The sequence below is a fragment of the Tursiops truncatus genome, chromosome 5 (genome assembly GCF_011762595.2).
Source record: "Tursiops truncatus isolate mTurTru1 chromosome 5, mTurTru1.mat.Y, whole genome shotgun sequence".
NCBI classification, from domain to species: domain Eukaryota; kingdom Metazoa; phylum Chordata; class Mammalia; order Artiodactyla; family Delphinidae; genus Tursiops; species Tursiops truncatus.
The window spans coordinates 80,300,615-80,324,094 of record NC_047038.1 but is presented as its reverse complement, the minus strand read 5'-3'; the positions used below and the strand labels follow the sequence as shown (position 1 = coordinate 80,324,094).

General features: G+C 32.6%; 1 protein-coding gene across 1 annotated transcript in view; it reads right to left on the bottom strand.

Annotated features, from left to right (window-relative positions):
- The window catches only part of ADGRL3 (adhesion G protein-coupled receptor L3), an 874,918-nt gene that overhangs the window by 474,125 nt on the left and 377,313 nt on the right, over positions 1–23,480 (bottom strand). The window contains exon 4 of the mRNA XM_073805306.1: positions 13,018–13,231. Within this exon, the coding sequence (XP_073661407.1) occupies positions 13,018–13,231 (214 nt within the window). The remainder of the gene's footprint in view (positions 1–13,017; positions 13,232–23,480) is intronic.

The window sequence follows — 23,480 nt, the reverse complement described above, 5'->3', positions numbered from 1 at the left end:
AATGGAGAGTCCTTCCGAGACAGGAATTCTTTAAGCACTTCTCTTTTGACTTACATAGGAAAACAAACATTAAAATCCAGACTGACACCTCTTATTCAATGATAGACAATAATACAGAAACATTTACCTCTAGTCATAATAATAACCACTTTAACATTGTGCTATTATACATGTGAAAAAACATAAACTTTTCTATCCTCATTATGGCCCTTCAAGGCAAGTATATTACTTCTAACTTGCTCAGAGAAGCAATGTGCACCAGGACACATGTCTTGAATTTCAAACCAAAGTCTGCTGCAAAGATTTCAAAGCACATACGCTGAACCTACAAGATGAGGCATACATGTCCGAGGAGTAAGGGGGTGGTTTCTAAACATCTTCCTAAATCTAATATTTTTGGAGCTCTAAGAGACAGCTTTTTCTTAAAAAGTCTCTACACCTTTGTTGAATATCTCATTTCCAATTTGCCTCCACTTATAATTAGGAAATTTTATTTTTGAATTGTAAAGTCTAAGAATTTAAACTGTTTTTTTCATTTTGCTAATAAATGAAAGACATACTTTTATTTCATAAAACCAAATATGAGTCAATCTGTTTTCCAAATAAACTAGTTTTAAAAGTAGATTAGTGAATCTATAAATAAACTTAAAGGCACAGGTTCACATTTAACCTTGGATTAATCATTTTATCTGTTTAAGCATCAGTACCATCAACAGTAAAATAAAATAAATATATCTGCTCTACCACCTAACACAAATAAAAAATATTTTAAAATAATCAAATAAATGGAATGAGAAACATATCCCTCTACTTAATAAATGATAGAAAAAAGAAAATCGTCTGAAATCTTGACCCATTAGATAATGATGTAACTATGTGATTATAGGGGAAATACATTTTTTCTTAACATTAATCTGCATTCAAGAAATACATATCGTAAATGCTCTATACTTATACCTCAGAAGTTATGTTCTCTTTTATTTGTGTTTGTGTACATGTGTCTGTATACACATGTAATGCCAACACTGCTGACATAACAGTTTCAAAGCTGCCACTCTAAGGATACACTGAGTTCATGCTATAACCATCAAAACAACATGCTTTTCAATTGTTTCCCACAAGAAATTGTGGTACAACAGACTAAAAGTATCTGGGGGATAAAATTTATGTTGCAGCTCCTTTTTGTCATTTGTTGCTGACCTTCTTTTATAATGCAATTACAGCTATAAAATATGTATTCAATTATATCACATAGATAATTATCTTTTCCTTTACATATAATAATGTAACATTTTAGATACATGTTATGCACCTCACAACTTATTCTGAGACATTTTTTCTGTTAATTTGCATAATGAGGCTAATATTCCATTCCAATATCCATGTGGGCTTGTGTTGTTTTTATTAATTTATGCTTTTCCATGTCTTTTATTGAAAGATTATATATAATTTTTGTTGCTATAGTTGTATTTTTTTTTATGTCACAGCAGGGAAATGCTATTGGAGGAAATAATTGAATGTAAAGTCATTTGAAAGACTCTAGTTATTGTTTTGTTTTATTTTGTTTTGTTTTTTAAGACCTGAACTTGGAAATAATTCAGAATCTTATCTCCTCAGGCAAGAATGATCTACTTGAATTTCTTGGAAAGGTGAAAGGCCTTTTAATGTGACAAATTTTGCAGAGACTAATTTGTGAAAAAGGAGTACATTTTTGTGAACCTAATTTCTAAAATACCTTCAGAGAAATAATTCACACTCTCTAGAAGATTGTAAGCAATGAAACTGGTTTCAGGTACTTTTACAGCATATTCTAATGGAAAGACAAAAAGTTGTGGTTTGGGGAGAGAAATAAGATAATAAAAAATAGTATCTAAATAAAATTAGAAACATTTAGATATATATCAGAATCACATATATAAATATTCATATATAACAGAAATGCTCAAGGATGTAGCATGTTGTCTGGCCTTAGTGGGCACAATTCTGAAACTAAAACAAAAACTACTATTACTATGAAATAAAAAAGTCTATGCCCTTAAATCAGGAGATAATATTAGAATATTATCTTTAATAAGATGTTCATATTGGTAGAGGACTCATAAATCTTTCACATAACATTACTATATTGTTACCTTTGAAGGTTTGAACCATAGCCATTTAATTTCTCTTTTTGTCTTTTATAATACTCTTGAAGTATGTTTTTCTCTATTTTATATGGCAATATTTTGTAGAATTATATTCTTTTCCTAATATTACTTCCTCAATACACTAACAAGTCCAAGAAAGAGCTCCAAATGTTTATTTTCACAAGGTTGACAGTACTAATAGTCATGGGTACTAGCATTTTTGGAAAGATCAAAGTCTTTTTGAGCCAAAGCTAACAAACATATATTTATATATAGAAATAAGCCCATATGCATGAAGAAACATATTTCGCTTTTACCATTTGGTAAACCAAGTTACAAATAAATATGATTTACATATCTTCCTGCAACATGTGACAAAGTAAATATCTAATTTTACAGAAACTGGTATCAATAAATTCATTTTTTCATATTAACAAATGGTAGAGTAATGGTTATTCCTCAACGACTTGGGAAATACCATTTTTCTTAGAGTTAAACTAATCAGATCACATAATGAGAAACTGAAAATGTATTATGCAGAATGATTTATTAACTATATTTTATTTAGTCATATTCTTAATAATAAAGAAAAAATAAATCAGTTAAAGCTTGTGTCTAATAGAGTATTCATGGAGGCAAATTTACCAATATGTTTTCAGCATAACCTGGCAGAAAATGAAAAATAAAATGGAAAATATCAAATAAGAATAAACTGACCTCTATAATAAAGCAAAGTTACCATAGTGTGGTACAAATAAAGATCCACTTTCATTTTTATAACTATTATCAAAAACTTTGTGGAGTTTAATGCTGTTTAAAATCTCATTATATAAAACATTAGAAATTTTAATGCACACTGTTACTTACATTCAAGTTTGATTAAAAAAGGCTGGCATGACACATTTTCTCATTTACAAGTATTTCAAAGTGCCCACATGATATATTTAGCTTCTCTCATGAGTCCTCATTGTTCTGAAGTTTGCACATTAACTGATACCTATTTTCTTTTATTTCCACACACATATAGAAACTGGTGTATTATTCCCATTATCACCCATAAGTTCACCTTTACTGAAGTATTTCTATAGATAATTGTTTCCCTATAAACTGTAAAATGTTAAAAACAATAACAAAATCTGATTTCATAGTTTTTCTTATGAAAAATTTTATCACAAGTACTTGAGTGATTTTTCCTGAAAACTTATCCTAAGGCAGAAAATAAATGTCATATAATTTAATAAGTTTCATGTCATGTTTTCATTATTTGTATGTGAATATGACAACAAACCACTTAACGATGTACATATGTGTGTGGGTGAACATGCACACACGCACACACGTGTGTTTTCTTTTCAGGAACAGTGACTGGTTCATACTTGTTTCCTGGGTTAGGCCTTTTGTTAAAAATAGATAATTTAGACAGAGCACACCAGCCAAGAGATTGTAGTAGTTATCCTGGATTTTGAAGCTGGATTTCCTAGGTTAAAATTGCAGCTTTGCCATGTAACTGTGTAACTTTGGGATGTTAATCAAACTCTTTAGTTCCCCCATCAGTAAAGTAAGGACAACAATAGTATCCATTTCATAGGAGTGAACAAAGAATTAAATGAGTTAATTCATATAAAGTACTTAGAACACTGCCTGGCTTATACAACGTTGTCAATAAATATTGCTTTATATACGGTTATAGCTGGAATATTTAGTAATACAATTGGCTCTGTTATATCAATGCATGTTTTTCCAAGAAACATGACATCATACAAAACATTTTGTAAACATAATTGATTCAAATAAAAAAGGGGTTGGGAGGCTGGAGAGTTTCAGATTCACAATAATTTAATCATTTCTATCAAAAACTTCAATAATAAAAGTCTATGTATGGCTGTAATTGAACATTAATCAAACCTGAGACAAACCAATCCAATATTTGGTTGAATGTTTCCATGAGATGGAATGAGGTTCTTTTCTCACCATCATGATCATAATCAGGAGCACTGTTCTTAACTAATCTTAACATTTTATCATTTTATCATCTTTGTTACAATTAAACAAAACCCCAAATCCTCAAATAAGGCAGTAGTACATTGGCTTAAAATAAATTCTTCAGCAAGTTAATTTCTATGTGCTTTAATTACTTATTTGTATAATGGAAGTGATAACAATATGTATCTCTTAGTGTTATTGAGAGGAATAAATGAGATAATGAAAGGTAAATTCATTACCAGAGTTTACAGCAAATAAAAAGCACACAATAAATGTTAACATGTATTATTATTATCAATAACAACTGAATATGCTTTCTATTTATTCAAGCACATAATATCCTAAATATTAAGGGTATTTTCCTGAAGATGAAACTAAATGGCTACACTGATCAATTTTGTAAGGTTGGTTTTATTAAAACCCTTCTCTTGTTTGACCAACAGATGGAATTATATAAAATGTGGATGGATTTGACTATCTGACTTGCTTTTTCTGATGTACTATAAAAGGGAAAAGACCTTTCCTTGTGACAAAAATTATTCTTAGTGTATCACTAGTTATCAGAGAAATGCAAATCAAAACCACAATGAGGTATCACCTCATACCTGTCAGACTGGCTATCATCAAAAAGTCTACAGATAATAACTCTCCTATACTGTTAAGTAGGAATGTAAATTGGGCAGCCACTATGGAAAACAGTATGGTGTTTCCTTAAAAAACTAAAAATAGAGCTACCATACGTATGACCCAGCATTCCCACTCCTGGGCATATATCCAGAAAAAAAAAACCTCTAATTCAAAAAGATACTTGTACCCCAATGTTCATAGCAGCACTATTTATTTACAAGAGCCAAGACATAGAAGCAACCTAAGTGTCCATCACCAGATGAATGGGTAAAGAAGATATGGTATATAAACACAATGGAATATTACTCAGTCATAAAAAAGAATGAAATATTACTATTTGCAGCAATTAGTATGAGGTTATCATACTGAGGGAAGTCAGATGAAGATAAATATTATATCACTTATATCTGGAATCTAAAAAATAGTACAAATGATTCTATATACAAAACAGAAACAGACTCACAGAATTAGAACTCAAACTTATGGTTACAAAGGGGAAAGGGGGGGATAAATTAGGAGTATGGGATTAACAGATACAACCTACTCTACATAAAACAGATGAGTAACAAGGATTTACTGTATAACACAGGGAACAATATTCGATATAATAACTTATAGTAGAAAAATAATTGGAAAAATATATATATATATAACTGAATCACTTTGCTGTACACCTAAAACTAACACAATATTGTAAATCAACTACACTCAAAGTTAAAAAAAGAGAAAAAAAAAGTATTCTTAGTGTCTTAGAAGAAGAAAAAAGAGCACAGTAAAAAAATCACAGGGCTTGTGCCCAAAGAGAGCAGGTATGTTTGCACCATACAGTAAGTTAAGTAATTTCAGGTAAATTTCTTAACTCTGTGTAACTTAGCCTTCTCATCAGTAAAACGAAAACTGAAAGGCAGAGTACTTCAAAAGCCACTGCCCAATATCCTCAGAAATCTTTAAAATCATTGTAATGATAGAGAAACTGAGGTATTTATTCTAAATATTTGCTACATATCACTGTAAATTATTTTCCTCCAGAGTCCAGTGACATCCCATTAATCAGTGACAGAATTTATGTTCATAATCTGTTTAGTTCTTTTCTATTTGGATTTAAGCTATACTCAAGATAATTGCTTCGGTGTTTTTATCCTATATTCTCTAATTTTCAGAAATTTTCTTCTTCTTGGTAATATCTTCTAACATTTTACACAAGATGTCAAGTTCTACATAGTGACCACAGAGTAAAAAATTTCTAAAAAGCTAGAGGTGGGGAAACGATTATGATTGTCATTTACTATGAATGAAAAAAAAGTGATTCTTATGTTTTATAAATCTATGAGAAACAGGGCAAATTCCAGGTAAATCTATCATTGTCATTCTACCTGTATTTCTAGGTCCTTTCTAGGTTTATTTTGTTTAGTTTGTTTGCCAATGCATTTACTAATGGCTACAAGCATTGGAATAACCATTAACACTGCTAAATTAAAAAGAACTCAGAAAATTTAAAGAGTGCCTGGAAACAAAGAGTGCCCAAAACTTCTTAAACTCTGTCTTTACAAGGTTGACTCTTTTTAAAAAAGAAAATTGACATCAACAATACATTAAATTGAAAAATATTTTTCCCAGTATACATACTTATAAATTTACTTCTTCCAACATATTTGTGTTTAGAATAATATCATGGCAGGGCTCTCCCTCCCCTCCTACAAAATCATACAGTTAACCTGTGCAGTACTTTTTATTTAAAAATTAGCTATTCTAAGTTTCTATTGTTTTAATCATTTTATTTTTAATTTAAGGAGGTTTTCATAATTTTATGAGAATTATGAGTGTCTGAACAGAAAATTATGTTAGTAATTTTCAGGCAATGAGTCTAATTCTCATTTGATTCTGTATTAGCAGAATATATATATAATATATATATAACATGCAGATATTCTTCCCTTCAAAAATAATTCACTCATAGAAAATGTCTAGACGATTTTAAAGCAAATAGAATGAGTATTACGCAATGTAAAAACAATGAAAACAAAACACAAATCACTAATTTTCAGCCAATAAGTAGAAATGAAAAAATAGTTGTGTTTGATGAATCATCGATTTTCCTAAGTTTTTGTGTCATGACCTTTTTTTTTTTTTTTTTTTATGTACGCGGGCCTCTCACTGCTGTGGCCTCTCCCGTTGCGAAGCACAGGCTCCAGACGCGCTTGGCGGCATGTGGGATCTTCCCGGACCGGGGCACGAACCCGTGTCCCCTGCATCGGCAGGCGGACTCTCAACCACCGCACCACCAGGGAAGCCCATGTCATGACCTTTTAACTCTCAAAATAATTAAGATTCGCAAAGACTATCAGTTTATATGAGTTATAACTATCAATATTTATCATATTAGAAATTAAAATAACTGACATATTTTTAAAAGTACACTGTTGCTGCTACCTTGATCCCTGCTAAGATGCCCACAGTTACCTACCACTGCTTTTGCACCATCAGTGCCTATGTCAAATACAATCAAAATGGCAAATTTTATGTCAGAATTTTTATGAAAATAGTTTGGACCCTGTGGAATCCCAAGAAAGGACTCAGGGATTCCACGTTTCCATGAACAGTGCTTAGAAAATGGCTGCACAAAGGGTTAATACTCCCCAAGACCTGTAAGAGACAGTCAACACAACTCCCTTTAACTTTTATCCTAAGCTATCCTGAAATACTTGAATCATTTACTAACTTTCTGAATTTCAAACTATACATACATAACATATAATTTCATTCAAAATTAAGTTAATATTAGTAAAGATTACTAGGAATCATTTTAGTAGAATATTATCAAATATGTATTCTCAGAATCAAAATGGGACAAAATATTAGAGAAGAAGAGATAAACGCTTTCCAGATAGAAACTTTCCAGTTTCTTCATATTCTCTACATTTGGGCTTTGGGAATGGGAGTTTTCTTCCTTCCTTCCTTCATTTCCTTCCCTCCTTTTTTCCCTTCTGTTTCTAGGCCTATCTGTTCTTTTGTTCATTTTACTGCATTAGAATATGGATTCAATGGAAAAGTCCCTGATATGCGGGATTGTTTTTGATCTGTTATAATTCATAAGAGAAATACAAGACATGATGTAATGAATCTGTCAAGGAAGCAAAGGAGAATACTCAAATTGAAAAACTCATGTCTACATACACAGTTATTGCAGAACATTTATTCAGCAATGTACATACAAAAACTGCCACTGGCGTTTCTTCTTCTACTGCTATTGAAAGAGTTCTTAACTTCACCAGGATTAAACACAACAAAAACAAAGGCCTTTTTGTATACTGTAAAATCCCCTGAAGTGATACTGATATAAACTGAAACATAACTTTTCCGGAAAGGTGAGAAACAATTCTCCCTACCTGCCTCTTTTTCTTTTTTTTTTTTTCCGCATGTTCTTGATGTGACTATGACATGTGAAAATGTAATATTGCTAAAATGGTGCTGGAAGATTAAAAGTAAAACTTAAATCACTCAATTAATCAGAAAAAAATTACTCCTACTTTATACATTTAACATCTCTCCTTGATAGAAAACTCTAAAGAGGGTACTTCTTAAATGTGTAGATTCATGATCTTTGATTCTAACATAATTCAAAAGGCAAGCAACATATTTATGTCCATGCCTCCAGGAATAACTGCTAGTATTTCTTTGATAACATCCCCATTGAAACACCCACTAAATCTAACTTGACTTCAAATATTCAGGTTTTAGCTTAAAAAAGTAATGCATGAAGGATGGACACAAAGACAGAAAATAGACTAGTCATTGCATGGGGTGGAGAAGGAGATGGGGATTAACAACAATGGGCATGAAGAATCTTACTGTGGTGATATAAATGATCTAAAACTGACTTATGGTGATGACTGTATCACTTGGTAAATTTACTAAAAAAAAAAATCATTGTACACTCAAAATGCGTGAATTTGATATATAAAAATGCTTCAATAAAGTTATATTTAAAACTGAATACACTGAATGAAAGAAGCTAGACACCAAAAAGCATATACTATATGAATCCATTTATTTAAATTACAAAATGAGCAAAATAATTTAAGATGATAGAAGTCCCAATAGCAGCAATTCTTGGTTGAGGGGAGGATGGCTGATATAAAGCACAAGGTGTGGTGTCTGAGGTACCCTTAACGTTCTGTCTTTACTTAGTTGTTGTTAGATAAGCTTGGTTTGTGAAAATTCACTGAGTTGTACACTTATCATGTGTGCAATTTTCAGTATATATACTATACCTCAATAAATCACTGTACTTCATATACATATATACATGCTTGTTCAAAATTCCTTTTCAACTAAAAAAATATGGGCAACTTTATGCAGAATAAGGCTGTTATGCCACATGTTTAAAATATTTGTCATAAAAAGCTGGCATGAAGATATCATTACATATGATATTCAAACTTCCCCCATTTAGATGGAATCTATGTCCAATTTATAAGAAGGACTACATTCGGAGCTTTTAATGACAAGGGAATAGCATCCAGGCTAGTTTATCATCGAATTGTCAAGGGGTACTGGGTCTATAGGGATGGCTGATGGTGGAGGGCTGGCTTCAGGCACGTTTGGAAGAGGGCCTAGAGAGAGTAAGCTGTGCACAGCAGGCACCAATAAGCTTTTGAAGCCATGACAGAAAAGGATGGGTGAAGGGTTACTGAAGAGAAGCTGTTTCCCACGATCTTTTTTGGCATTCATCCACTTATATATCTAATATCACTTTGGTCTCTTCCGGTTCCACTAACGCTGCAATCCTTCAAGGACGAGCCTAACACTTTCTCTTCAGTTAATACTCCCTAATATCATCTAGGTAAAAGAGTATTCCTTCTTGTTTTGAACTCCTCAATAAATGTAACTGAGATAAAAATAAATTACTGAACAAATGATGTAGCTATTTGTTTTTTATTGGCCAAAAAACTACAGTTTTGTGGACAGGAACTATGCCAGACTTATTTAACCACCAAACTGCAGAGTAATTGTCATAGTGAACGGCATGTCATGGACTTTCAGGTATTGGTGGAATTAGTAAATGCAAGTTTTATCAACCAGACTTCAATAAAAAAGATTGAAGAGAAAAAAATGCAAGTATTTCCATTAATAGCTGAAGAAAACATAAACACCTCAGCTGCATTAAAAATGTAAAATTTCTGTAGTTATCGGTTGCCAACAGTCATTTTCACATTTATATTCAAAAGCTATATGTACTATCTTTTTAAACTTTTAAGTATATAAAGTAAAAAGAAACAAAAATGACTCAGAAAATAAAGATAAGAAAGTTTTTAGATGGCATGACAAAATTGGATGGTGTATTTCTAAATTTATACATATATTTGATTTGATTTGAAATATATATATATTTGGTTTGATTTGAAATATATACATATATATGCATATATTTGATTATTACATATTAAAAGTTAGTTTTAGGTAAGATAACAGAAACTCTGCCCTCTAGAAGCCTACAGTTTACACAAGAAAACTGTCTAAAATATGATACTACGCATTTATTGTTTGGATGCAAAAATGATGGATGTAGATGATAACAGGTGAGTGGCCTCGGAAGTTCTGAGAAGGATAAATAAATGTGTTCCAGTAGTATAATGAAAAAGTCTTCTGGTAGTATAATGAAAAAAAGTAAAGCACAGAACACTCAGAGAAATCGGGGACAGAATGGCATGAGAACACACTTAGATTTGAGAACACCAGGCTCAATCTGAAAGGCAGTGAGGAAACTGACTTCTCTAGAGCAGATAGCAGATTGCATAGTTCTACTGGGGAAAAAAAATGCGGAAGTCACATGTCATACCCTTTCTGATTCAAGTCCCCAATTTTTCACACCTAACTAACATGTTAGTATACAGTTTTATTTATGCATTCATTCAATGTGTATTCAAACATCTGCATGAATAGAAGTCCCAATAGCCTGTGACATCTGTCTAATTTATGAGGCTGAAGTAAGTTAGGAAGCATTTTTAACAAGGTTATGCAAAGACACACAAATAAATTTTTGAGTTTAGTGATAATCCTCCCATGTAGAGACATGCTTAAAACTTTTAGGCTGATATAATATCTTTCTAGAAGTTCAAATGAAAGAAAACACAATAATCTAAAACACCTTTTGGAAAAGATTTTTTCTACTATTATTTTAATTCAAACACATTATTTAAACTGTTGACATCATAATATTATGTGCCCATAACATAATTAGTAATTATGAACATTACTTAACATGCTATCATTGGCGTGACAGTGAGAGTTCATTATAAAGCAGCTTAAGTGGACGTGATCATCCCATATCTTGGTAGCTTACAAAATGGGACTAGATTTCTTCTCTCCATTTATTTTGGACAAGTGTAAATGTAGTACATTTAATGGTCTAAATACAAGCAAGAAACTTGCCTCCATGGAGAATCAACCACAGCTATTTTAACTGACAATTCTTAGTTGAGAACCCCCCAGGAAGGCTTCTACAAATGATTTACTCAGGGTGCTTAAAGCAATTTTACTCTGCAGATTTGTCACTTTACAGATGCATCCCATATAATTCAGTAGCTCCAGAGGATCCACTGTAACTATTTTTTGCAATAATTATAAGATTAAGGGCTTATTTTGGGAGCCATTAATAATATCAATGAAAGGATTAAGACAATTCTGGTGAAAATCATATAGAGATCAAAAAGCTAGTGAAGTTAATGCTTCTGCTACATTTTAAATGAAAACCTAATCACAGAAAAGCAGAAAATCCTCCTCAACCCACTTCCCGAACGGATTCTGAAGAATCCTGTGTTTGGTTTTCTGACTGAAACAAATAAAATAACAATTTAGTCATGGTGCCCATTCCATACTACTTATGGAATAACCACTCCTGAAAGATGATTATAACACCTACAGGCAACAAAATGATTAGATTTCTTTTAGGTATAACGTCAGAGAATTTAGCCATAGTTGGAGGTATGTCAATATATAACAACAAGAGACAACAAGAAGAACCAAATGCAACCAAACTTAAATCAAATGGAATCGCTAATTTTAAAATCTTATTTCTCATTAACACTCACCTTAGCATGAGCCAGCATTTTAGAAATAGACAAATAAAAGCTCTCAGATTTGCCCAGAGACCACTATCCTTCAAGTATACCTCAGATGCTCTGATCATCAAAATCCTGGCATGTGATAATTTCTTTGAATAATTTATACGACAGAAATTTATAAAAATATTGACTATCAATGTAAATATCAGAATTTTAAGTATCAAGAAGGTTAAAAATAAGGCAGGCTTTCTTAAGTACAAGAAAGATAATCCTCAAAATCCACTGTCTTTGCTTTTATAATTCAATTCATTTTTACATATGTTTGATCTCCCCCATATTTTAAGAAGTCCTTAAACAAAAGAAAGAGATGCCTAAATAGAAATCCTAATGAAAAACAAATTTACTAAGTAAATCATATATTGATTAAGTTTTTAAAAATTACTTTGTGAGCAAGTAGTCAGAAAGTATGAAGGCTTTTCGTAAATGAATGACTCTGTCACTGATTTCTGAGAAATCATAAGTGAACAAATATTTGAGATATATTTAATATTTAACTAATTTATCAAGAAATTTTAATGTAAACTTTCTATAGTATAGATTCTAATTGACCAGTCTCTTTAGAATTGAAGATTTTTTTTACTTATCCAGTGATATTCTATGGTACTTTATACTACTTTACTATGGTAATATTTCAGATAGTTTAAATGTATTAAATAAATTAATTTATATACTAGATATCAAAGTAATATTTTTATTGTTTTCCAAGGCCAAATAATCATTACTCAATAGTCTTTATTATTTTTTGATTAATAGTTATAAAATTGCCTCTGAATTTAAATTTTACTCTTTTTCCCACACTAATGGAAATCAATGTTAGCAGTAAAATAATTTTTTGTAATTTCTGGAGAAAATTACATAATTCTGTTTATGAAAACTGAAAAATAAATTTAGTTTTTCAACTAATGAACTCAGTTCTAGAGAATACAGAATAGAACACATGAAACAATAACTAATCTAATACATTCTAATATTTTCCAAATGCCATTTACAATTTCTAGCACTAGCATTTTAGTGATATGGGGAATAGTTTGATATTGAAAAAGTAGTTCAAAGTATCCTAAAGTACACAATTTTATGTGTACCTATGCTCAGTATGTCACACAGATGCATGTTGAGAGTTTATATTAAATGCACAAAGAATATTAGAAATATCATACCTTTGAGACATAATCTTATAGGCATCAGGCAGATAGCATCGTATATTCTCCATCTGAGCAGGGTCAGAGTCACAAATTTTGTCATCAGTCCTCCCATAGTTGGCACTTTCAATCATGATGACATCTGTTCCTGGACAGCGGAGTTCTATGGGATAGCTCTCACAGGAGAGCTCTCTGCGGACCACAGCCATCGGAATCGGGGCACGGCTGAAAGCTACCAGGAGGAGGAAGAAAAATAAGTCATCTTTGTTACATAGAAAGGAAAAGTACCCATTTCTGATATACTAATATAAAGGAATACAGCAGTTCCAATTCATAATTTTAACTAAAAGTAGATTATCTCTCATTTCAGTAACTTGACAGAATTTTTAAAAATCTAGCTATAACAGTTATTTCTTAGAAACCTTATCTCACAGGTATTTTTCTTATAAATGGAACAAAGCACTCTGGATTTTCTAAAACACTGGCTGGTATGTGAGGTAAAGACTATAGAGAAATATCATGCAGTTTGTAAAACAAGATTCTCAGATTAACCTCAGGAATACTGTGTGTATTTGTTTTGTTTTTTAATAGAAAACATGAACAACAACAAAAAACGTACTGCTCTTGAGTTTATATATACTTATTTAAATAATCTATTTCAATTTTGAAACAGTTTCATTGTTTCAGGTAATAACATAATCAGTATATTTTTTGAGTTAATTATAGAAATAGTGAATGTTCTTTAAGAAAATAGAGATTTGTAAGGAGACAAATTAAATTTTCCTTCAGCTCCCTTCCCACACCGTCAAGAGGTAAGCAGTTAAAAATGTGGTGACTTTTCTATTAGAACTGTCTATAGAAAAAAAACAAACATTGTATATTTCTTCCCATCCCTCTTTTAATTTTCTTAAGTAACTTTTAATTGGGTAGTGTCACACTACACACATTGTTTCATATCTTGATTTATTTTACTTATTAATTTAACAATATATGGTGGAAGTCTTTTCATTCCTATGTTGTATCCCTCATTTTTAATGGCTACATTACATATACATATAAAACATTATTTAATTGGTCTTATGTTAATGGGCACTTAGAAATGATTGACATGTATACACTGATGTGTATAAAATGGATGACTACAAAGAACCTGCGTATAAAAAAATAAATAAAATAAAATTCAAAAAACAAGAAATGTCCCAGTGTTTTTGTGTCATAATACTGCAAGAAGTATAAACTTACCTGTGTACCTTGGCTATAATATTTTAGAAAAAATATAACTATCCAAATATATTTTACAGTATATGTTAATAAATGAAATTGATGAAGGCATAAATATATTTGAAATTTGGCAAATATCAACAACTAGATGTCCAAAAATCTTAATAAAAATATATACTTCCACCAGCAGTACTTTCCTCTTCAAAACTACACATTACCAATTCCTTTATATTTTGCCAATGTGATAGACAAAGAATGATATAACGTCCTTATTTGAATTTTCACCACTTTATTTATACAATGAAATATATTTCCATGTTTCTTGACCCTTCATCTTTTTTTATTATACATTGTTATTGTAAAAGTTGTTTGGATAGAAGAAAATTGAAAAGTTGTCCTTTATACTTGTGGCAAATATGTTTTTCTAGTTTGTTGTTTGGTTTCATATGTTTGCTGAATATATATATTTCATTTTTATACAGCAAACTGTCTATCTTTTCACGTCAGATTTAACAGTTTCACAATCCAAGACTGTGAATATAATCAGTACATTATTGGAAAACAGTCAAATGTTTAATTGTAAAAACTCAACAAGTCTTCTTTTAAAAGCACATAATTGAAATTCTTAAATTCTTTACCAACCAGCTAGTAAGGTGATTTTCACGTAAGAGAATTAATTATAGAGATAAATACATGATAGCTATAAATTTGCATTGATAGTTGATTAACTCACTAATGCTGGCACATACATAAAAATGTATTTAAATAAATACATTCACCTTTTCTTATGGCTTTTTTAGTAAGCATGAAATGTGGAAAGCAAAGAAGGGAGGAGAGAAGCAAGAAAGTGTAAAAAGAGTGGGAACAGGGAAAAAGAGATTTTATTACTGTAAATATTTTCACTTGAAACTCTACAGAAAATATTGATTTGGTTTATGAAACCATACCTATTATTTCAAAATAGAAAATGACATTAGTTTTTATACCATTTCTATACCATTTTGGAAAAACTATACATGTACCAAAGACCACACGCATAACTTCCGAATAGGTCACTCAAGCTGCACTGCACAGTTAATTCCATTCTGGTTGTCATTCAACATCTTTCTTGTTTTGTCCTCAATCCCCCTCAAACACAGACAGACAGATACCCACACGCAAACACACACACCTGAATCTAGCACATCCACAGCACTGATCAAAGAGAGTTAACACAAAGATTGGTGGTAATAATTATTTTTTTTTATAAATTTATTTTTGGCTGCATTGGGTCTTCGTTGCTGCAAGCGGGCTTTCTCTAGCTGTGGTGAGCGGGGACTACTCTTTGTTGTGGTGCACAGGCTTCTCATTGCGGTGGCTTCTCTTGTTGAAGGGCACGGGCTCTAAAGCGCAGGCTCAGTAGTTGTGGCGCACAGGCATAGTTGCTCCGCGGCATGTGGGATCTTCTCAGAGTAGGGCTCGAACCCATGTCCCCTGCATTGGCAGGCAGATTCTTAACCACTGTGCCACCAGGCAAGCCCGGTAACAATACTTTTAAAGTTTGTTCCTGAGTCAACATTTTGACAGGGTAGTCTTTGGTATAGCCATTTTTTAAAAATCAGATTGAAACTGCTTCCAAACATTGAGTTGATCTTGCTATATTTTGTTAACCTAACCTATTAAGTCATATTGTTAAAAAACAAGTTAGTTTAACAAAGAAATAAAAATAAGCAAATAATAAAGTCAAAGCATTGTTTGACTAAGTGGACAATTTGGTTGATTAAACTCATCAGTCCATTTTGCTAAAACGCGTACACAGACATAGCTTTAATTTGGGTCTTAACTGTCAAAAACATGACTTAGAACCAGACAGTGGCAAAGTCAACTAAAATGTCGAGGGCAAATTTCCCATGTATCTCGTTTGAGCCTATAAGGATTATTCAAAAGTTATAGATATGGAAATTTTTACAGGGTACTAGGGTTGATTTGTGGATGCTTTCTTCCATTTAACATATAATTGCATTAGTATCAGTAACTCAGTGATAAATTGCATTCCTGAATAATGAATGCTTTGTTTAAAGGAATGTATTACTGGAAACTATTCTATAACATATCTAATTAGCTATTTAAATTATTTTAATTACATTGCTAAATGCTTTAATCAGCAACTAAAGTCCAATGGAAAAATATGCTTAAGTTAAAAGATTTTTGTTGTTGTTGTTTTGTCTTTCAGTTGTTTTGTCATTCAGTTACCATGCTAACAACGGAGAGATTTTGGTTACTAGAGAAAACAACTAAGACTCGGAAAATGTCAACAATTCAATGCAAGTTAGCCAGTGAAATAATACGGGGAAAAGATGGCATATTCTTTTTTTTTTTTTCTTTTTGTTTTTTGGTACGCGGGCCCCTCACTGTTGTGGCCTCTCCCGTTGCGGAGCACAGGCTCCGGACGCGCAGGCTCAGCGGCCATGGCTCACGGGCCCAGCCGCTACGCGGCACGTGGGATCTTCCCGGACCGGGGCACGAACCCACGTCCCCTGCATCGGCAGGCGGACTCTCAACCACTGCGCCACCAGGGAAGCCCAGTTGGCATATTCTTGAGGTCCTTCTCATTTTCATACCATGAGTTAATTTGTGGTAACAAAGAACAGAGTGTCACCTATTAGGTGTGTAATAGACATTGGCTGAATAAATGGGAAAAGCTTCAGATGTGAAATCTGGTAGACTTCTGTTAAGATGCTGCACTTTGGAACTACCCACTGACCATGGGACTAAGAGGACGCAAATGAAACTAAGCTTCTCTGCTAAGGACGTCCAGAACCTCAGGAATTGCCCAAGTTCCATGCAGAACACATCCCTAATTAAAAGTGCTCCTGACCAAGGATTAAACAACAGGAGAATTAGCTCCCGGTTCTTGCTCACTTGTTTCTGCACAAATCACTCTTATTCTTCCTTTTCTGAGGCCTCAGCCAATCTGTTGTTAAAACTTCTTGTTTTTTGTTACTCTCTTCTTGGGCTTTCCTACTGCAATCCTGCTTGGTGACTTTTGACTCAAAATGCTTTAAATTCTTGGTGGATGTGGGTTATGATAACTAAAGATACCAGTCTAAAGATGGGGTGAGGGTGGGAGCAGGGTGCTAAAAGCTGATGACCAGAGTCAATTGATTCCTCCTGGACTCAAGGACAGGGGTCAGAGATTTGCTAGGATAACCCTAGGGCTTTACAGGGTAGCATTCAAAGAAGGGAGTGCTACTTGAGACATAGGATTTTAGGACAAAGGATATCAATAAGTAAAAGACTAAACACAGATTAAGAGGTAAGCAGCCAGTTAGTTGGTTGAGGGCATTAACCCAGTATAATTAATTAAGTTTTTAAACATGTTGAATTTAAGGTGTCAGGATAACACTCAGGAACGTTTAATTTTCATTTGGGTTCATGAGTCTAGAATGTATGAGTAGACTATAGTCTAAAACCATGGTAATAACAGTAAGTAGCTGAAAAGGATAGATGTAGAGGAGAATAAATGCAGAAGGTGGAGTATCAGTAGCCACTGAAGAAATGTAGAAGAGCGTACTACTTAGTTGATGATCATATATATAACATAGAGAAAAGCACTGTGTATCTATTTAAGAAAGATTTTCATTTAGATTTTCACTAAATGGACAATATGCCTGCCACTGCTACTTAATTTTAGGACAGATGAATCAAGCACTTATATATATCTCTCCCTGGGCCAAGCCTTCAATGCACTGTTCAAATCTGGTTTTCCATGGATTGTTTTACATATTCAATGATCCACTCAAAAATAAATGGTGCAGTCTATTCTCTATTAGGCAGAAACTAAAATCTTCAGCCTGCCCTATGTGTCTGTTTGTTGTGATATTAAAACCTATTAGCAATACAGTTTATATTTTTATTTATTTTTCATTTCCTTACTTTTATACTTTGTTTACCCCAAATCCCATGTATTAAATAAAATTAAATTTACTAAGAAAAAATTTTAAGCATAGATAAGAAAATGCAAATTAAAAGGCTATTTTGCAGCGGTAAAGATAAAACAGTTGCTTTAAATGGGTAACGACAGAGAACATATTTGACCTATGTTTAGGGACAAAAAAATTACATGATTTGATGATTGGTTGAACATGAAGGGTAAAAGGGAGGGTACAAGGATGACTACCAGGTTTCTGGCATAAGCAAGTGATTAGATTGTAGTGCCATGAACAAAATCTAGTAGGAAGTTGAATACAGGTCAGTGATTTAGAAGAGAGATCTTCATAAATTTGAGAATTGTAAGGTAGTTCTCAAACCAGAGCAGTAGATAAGATAACCCTTGGAGGGAGAAAGATTGTATTAAACATGTGCACGTGGCAGTTTTAAAATACGTTCATAATTCCTTGCTACTTCTCCATTTTTTTTCCCTTTCCTCTTGAATGTGGGCTTTACTTAGTGACTCACTTCTAATGGACACAGCCTGGTAGAAAGTGTGTGATTTCCAAGAGCAGTTCATTAACAAGACATTGCAGCTTTAACCTCTCTTGAATCACTCACTTTGTATAAAGCCGGTCACCAAATCTTGAGCACATTCAAGCAGCCCCAAGGAGAGGTCCAGAAAAGGAACTGAACACTATGCTGACAGCCAGAATGAACTTGCAAGGCCGGCAAGTGAGGCATCTTGGAGGCTGTCCCTCCAGCCACAAGAAACCCTTCCTTTGGGTAACTACAACCCTATGAGAGACCTGGAGTCAGAACCAGCAAATTAAACTATTCCCAGATTCCTAACCTAAAAAAACCACAGAAGATAATAAACGTTTACTGTTTTAAGCCACTAAGTTTGGGGCTATATATTACTAATACAGTGCAGAATCAATTATGAAGGAATGTTTAAAGAGTGGACATTGAAACTGTTGGATGATACTGAAGAATTACCAAATCAATAAAAGAAAAATACTATGAATGACCCACACAGAGAGTCTAATATTACCATCCCTTTGCTTAAACATAGTTTGGGCCATTAATTTAAAAAATATAACATTCCATATATATATAATTTATTATACACATGTTTTATATTATGCATTATATATAATACATAAATAATCCAGGTTCAGCACTAAAAACAGATTACTAATAGGTGTTAAGTTTTTTTTCCCCCCCTGTATCCCAATGATCATAAGAAGGGGAAAAAAAGCCTCTTTTGAAAACTTTAAAATAAAAAGAAAATAGATCTGGTTCCTTATGAGAAAGAAGTAAATTAAACTATTTGTAGGTCAAGGCTAATGATTTTAAGGTGTTTCTTAATTATAGAGAAGGACACTTACATATCTGGAAGTGGGTTACTGCCTATAATAAAGTATTGGCAATGCCTTTTAAAAATTCTTCATTACTTAAATGCTGCCAAAAAGCAAATATTCCCAATTTTAAGTTTCAGCAGAACCTATGACATAATTTTCTTAAATATAAGTATTTTCTCTGTGCTGTTTTACATGCCAACACACTTATCCAAATTTTAAAAAATGTGCTCTGAAAAACTAGTCTGAAATGTTTGGCAGCAGCAATAACACTGGAAATCCAGTGAAATATCAAACTATCATCTACTTTCTATAAAAGTACATCTACTACCAGTAAGCATCTAATATACTGAATTTCAAAAGTCTATTTCGACAAAGAATACATATAATTTAAATACTTCAGTATTTAATTAAGTGTAACACAGTGACAATTAAAATTGACACCATAAAGAAATAACCAAAGGCAATTATGTTCTGAGGTCAGAAAGAAAAGCATGAAATTTAGAATTTCTGAAATTACAGGGAAAAAATGTCCTAATGAGAGGAATGTCATAAAACAATTACTGTAAAGCTATCCTTCTGACTTATGGAGCTTCAGCACGAGGGTAACATTAATCATTCTTTTTGAGGATATATATACGAAATGGTGACCTTTAAGTGACATTATCCACATGGAGGGTGCCTAAAAAATGTAGCAAGTGTTTGAATAAATGAACTCATATCTACTTGTTATAAGTTTTCAACATTTAATAAAATTATACTCTACATTGTCTTCCAATTATATTCATGAGGGACAAAAATTTTTAAAACTGAGTCAAACTTCACATATCACTATTATCACAGCCTTTTCCTAAATGTCAAAAACACCAAACTGGCTGTTCGAAGTGTTCTTAAGAGTAAAATTATAATTTCAAGATAAACAAGAATCCAGTAAAAAGAATTATACAATTCAAAAGAAATTTTAAAAGATATGCCAATTTAACTCTAAATGTATATTTATCAGTTACAATGTGGCTGCTGGGAGTTACTAAACACAAGACATGGATATTGTTTAAATTCTCCATCCACATTGGTGATTATCTCAGGCCTCGGAGTGGTCCTATACAGAATGGGATTCCAAAAGTCTGGCAGAAGGAGCTTCAGAGGTATCATATGAAATCAAGAAAATGATAAACATTCGTGTGCGATGGTTAATTTTATGTGTCATTGTGACTGGGCTAAGGGATGCCCAGGTAGCTGCTAAACCATTATTTTTGAGCACCTCTCTGAGGGCATCTCTGGAAAAGATTAACAAAGATTAGCATTTGATTCTGTAGACTAACAGAGATCAGCCTCACCAATTTAAGGTGGTCTGGTGAGGGCCTGAATACAACAAAAAGGCAGAGGAAGTGTAAATTTTCTCTCTGCTTGAACTGGGATAACTATCTTCTGCCCTCTAACATTGATGCCCCTTGCTCTCAGGCCTTCAGACATAGGCCAGAGCCTACACCAGTGGCCCTCTGATTTTCAGGTTTTTGAGTACGGGTTGGAACTACATCACTGGTTTTCCTGGGCTGCCAGCTTGCAAACAGCAAATCATGGGACTTCTCAGTCTTCATAATTGTGAGTCAATCCCTCATAATAAATCACTTCATATTGACCTAGATAGATAGATAGATAGATAGATAGATAGATAGATATAGATAATATAGATAACTGTGATATGTGAAAATTGACAGTTTAGAAATTTCATGTCATGAATATAACTGGAAAACAATCTAGAGAACCCTAATAATGTGAGTGTAGCAAAATCCCCAAAGGCAAAAGATAGCATCGATGATTACTAAAACCCAAAGATTATAGAATAATGCCAACAAGATCAGATGGGTGAAAGCTCACAGCAGGGGAGAGCAGATGGACAGATGATCCAGAGCAAAAGTACTGAGAATCTTCCTAAGTGTCTCCATTTCACTCTAGAATCTTAGAGTTGAAGAGAGAGTACACAACCTATGTAAGGTTTAACCATCATAAAGTACAATGAAAATGTGAAACAGATTACAAAGTAATGAAGCGATAAATTTGTTTAGTTTCTTAAGACAGATTTCTTGAAGGAAGCAAACTTGAGATGTCCTTTAAAGATGAAATAATATATGAATATAGGAGAAAAGATAACAAAATATTCCAGGCAGAAATTCTGAGCAAAGAGAGCTATATTCAGCATTTTGAGTGAGGATCTCAAAGAGATATCTGCACCCCCTTGTTCATTACAGCACTACTCTCAATAGCCAAGATATGGAAACAACCTAAGTATACATTGATGGATAAATGGATAGAGCAGCTGTGGTGTATATATATATATATATATATATATATATATATATATATATATATATATACACACACACACACACAATGGAATATTATTAAGTCATGTGAAAAAAGGAAATCCTGCCATCTGTAACAAACAATGATGAACCTTCAGGAAATTATGCTAAGTAAGGTAAGTCAGACCAGAGAAAGACAAATACTGTAAGATACCACTTATATATGGAATCTAAAATAGCCAAACTCATAGAAACAGAGAACAAAATAGTGGTTTCTGGGGGTTGGGGGTTAAGGGAAATGGGGAGATGTTGGTCAAAGGGTTTAAATTTCCAGTAGTTGTAATATGGATAAGTTCTGAACATCTAATGTACAGCATGGTGATTATAGCTAACAAAACTGTATTATATACTTGAAAGTTACTAAGAACACTTAAATGTTCCCATCACAAAAAAATAAATGGTAATTATGTGAGGTGATGAAGGTGTGAATTACTTCTAATGTGGTAATCATTTCACAACATACATGGGTATCAAATCAACACGTTGTACACCTTAAACAAACACGATATTCTATGTCAATTATAACTCAATAAGTATGGGGAAAAGAAATTATATTCACAAGAGATTTGGGAGTAGATGGCAGACAGGAACTAAACAGCAGTCAAATCAGAAAGAGGCTTCAAATTAGATTCAGAATATAGTCCAAATACAGGGTAGTGGAAGATTACAGCATAAAAGAATAACGTAATAATAATATTAATGAAATTAATCTTAAAAAGCACTAACAAATAATTATTCAAACAGATTAGGTGAAAGATAAAAGAGTCTGGAAATTGATGACACAAAAGGCAATATGATGATGGTAATTGCTAATACATATTGGGTGTTTTAATTTTAAAAGTATCATTTTATTTTTTTTAAAGTATCATTGCTAATGAGAACATACTGTGTAGCACAGGAAACTCTACTCAATGTACTTCGGTGACCTAAATGGGAAGGAAATCCAAAAAGAGGGAATATATGTATATGTTTAGCTGATTCATTTTGCTGTACAGTAGAAACTAACACAACATTGCAAAGCAACTATACTCCAATAAAAATTAATTTTAAAAAAAGTATCATTGTATTTCAAACTCCAAACTATAAAAGCTTGTCAATATTATCATCCCCATTTAGTGTACACCAGGAAAATATGGTTTAGCCCAAAATGCTAAGAATGTGAGGCATGAACTAGAAAGTCATACAAGTGAGAGAAAAGATGCAATGACTCTTCTTGTGTGTCACACAAACAGAAAGAACAAAGGAAGGCGAGTTCTGTCAGGAAATACATAAGGCAATGTGACAATATCACACTAGTTATCAATAATATAAAGTTTATGGATTGCCAGTCCTTTGATGAAATGAAGCCTTATTTCCAAATATGAAATGCAAGTTAAATATTCCAATTACTGTGTCTGACAGGGGCCTTTATTTTAATAGCACAAAACATAACAGCATAATATTATTATTTTAAGAATTTTAAGATTTCTTTCCTAACATTTTAATACATTTTAATATTGTATCACAAAAACTAATATGAAAATTTCCTTTGTGTGAAAATCTACTGCAGTTAAGATGGAAAATCACTACTTTACTTTTAAAATGTGACATAAATTCTCAAATGTAGTCATTATACTTTTACTGAAGT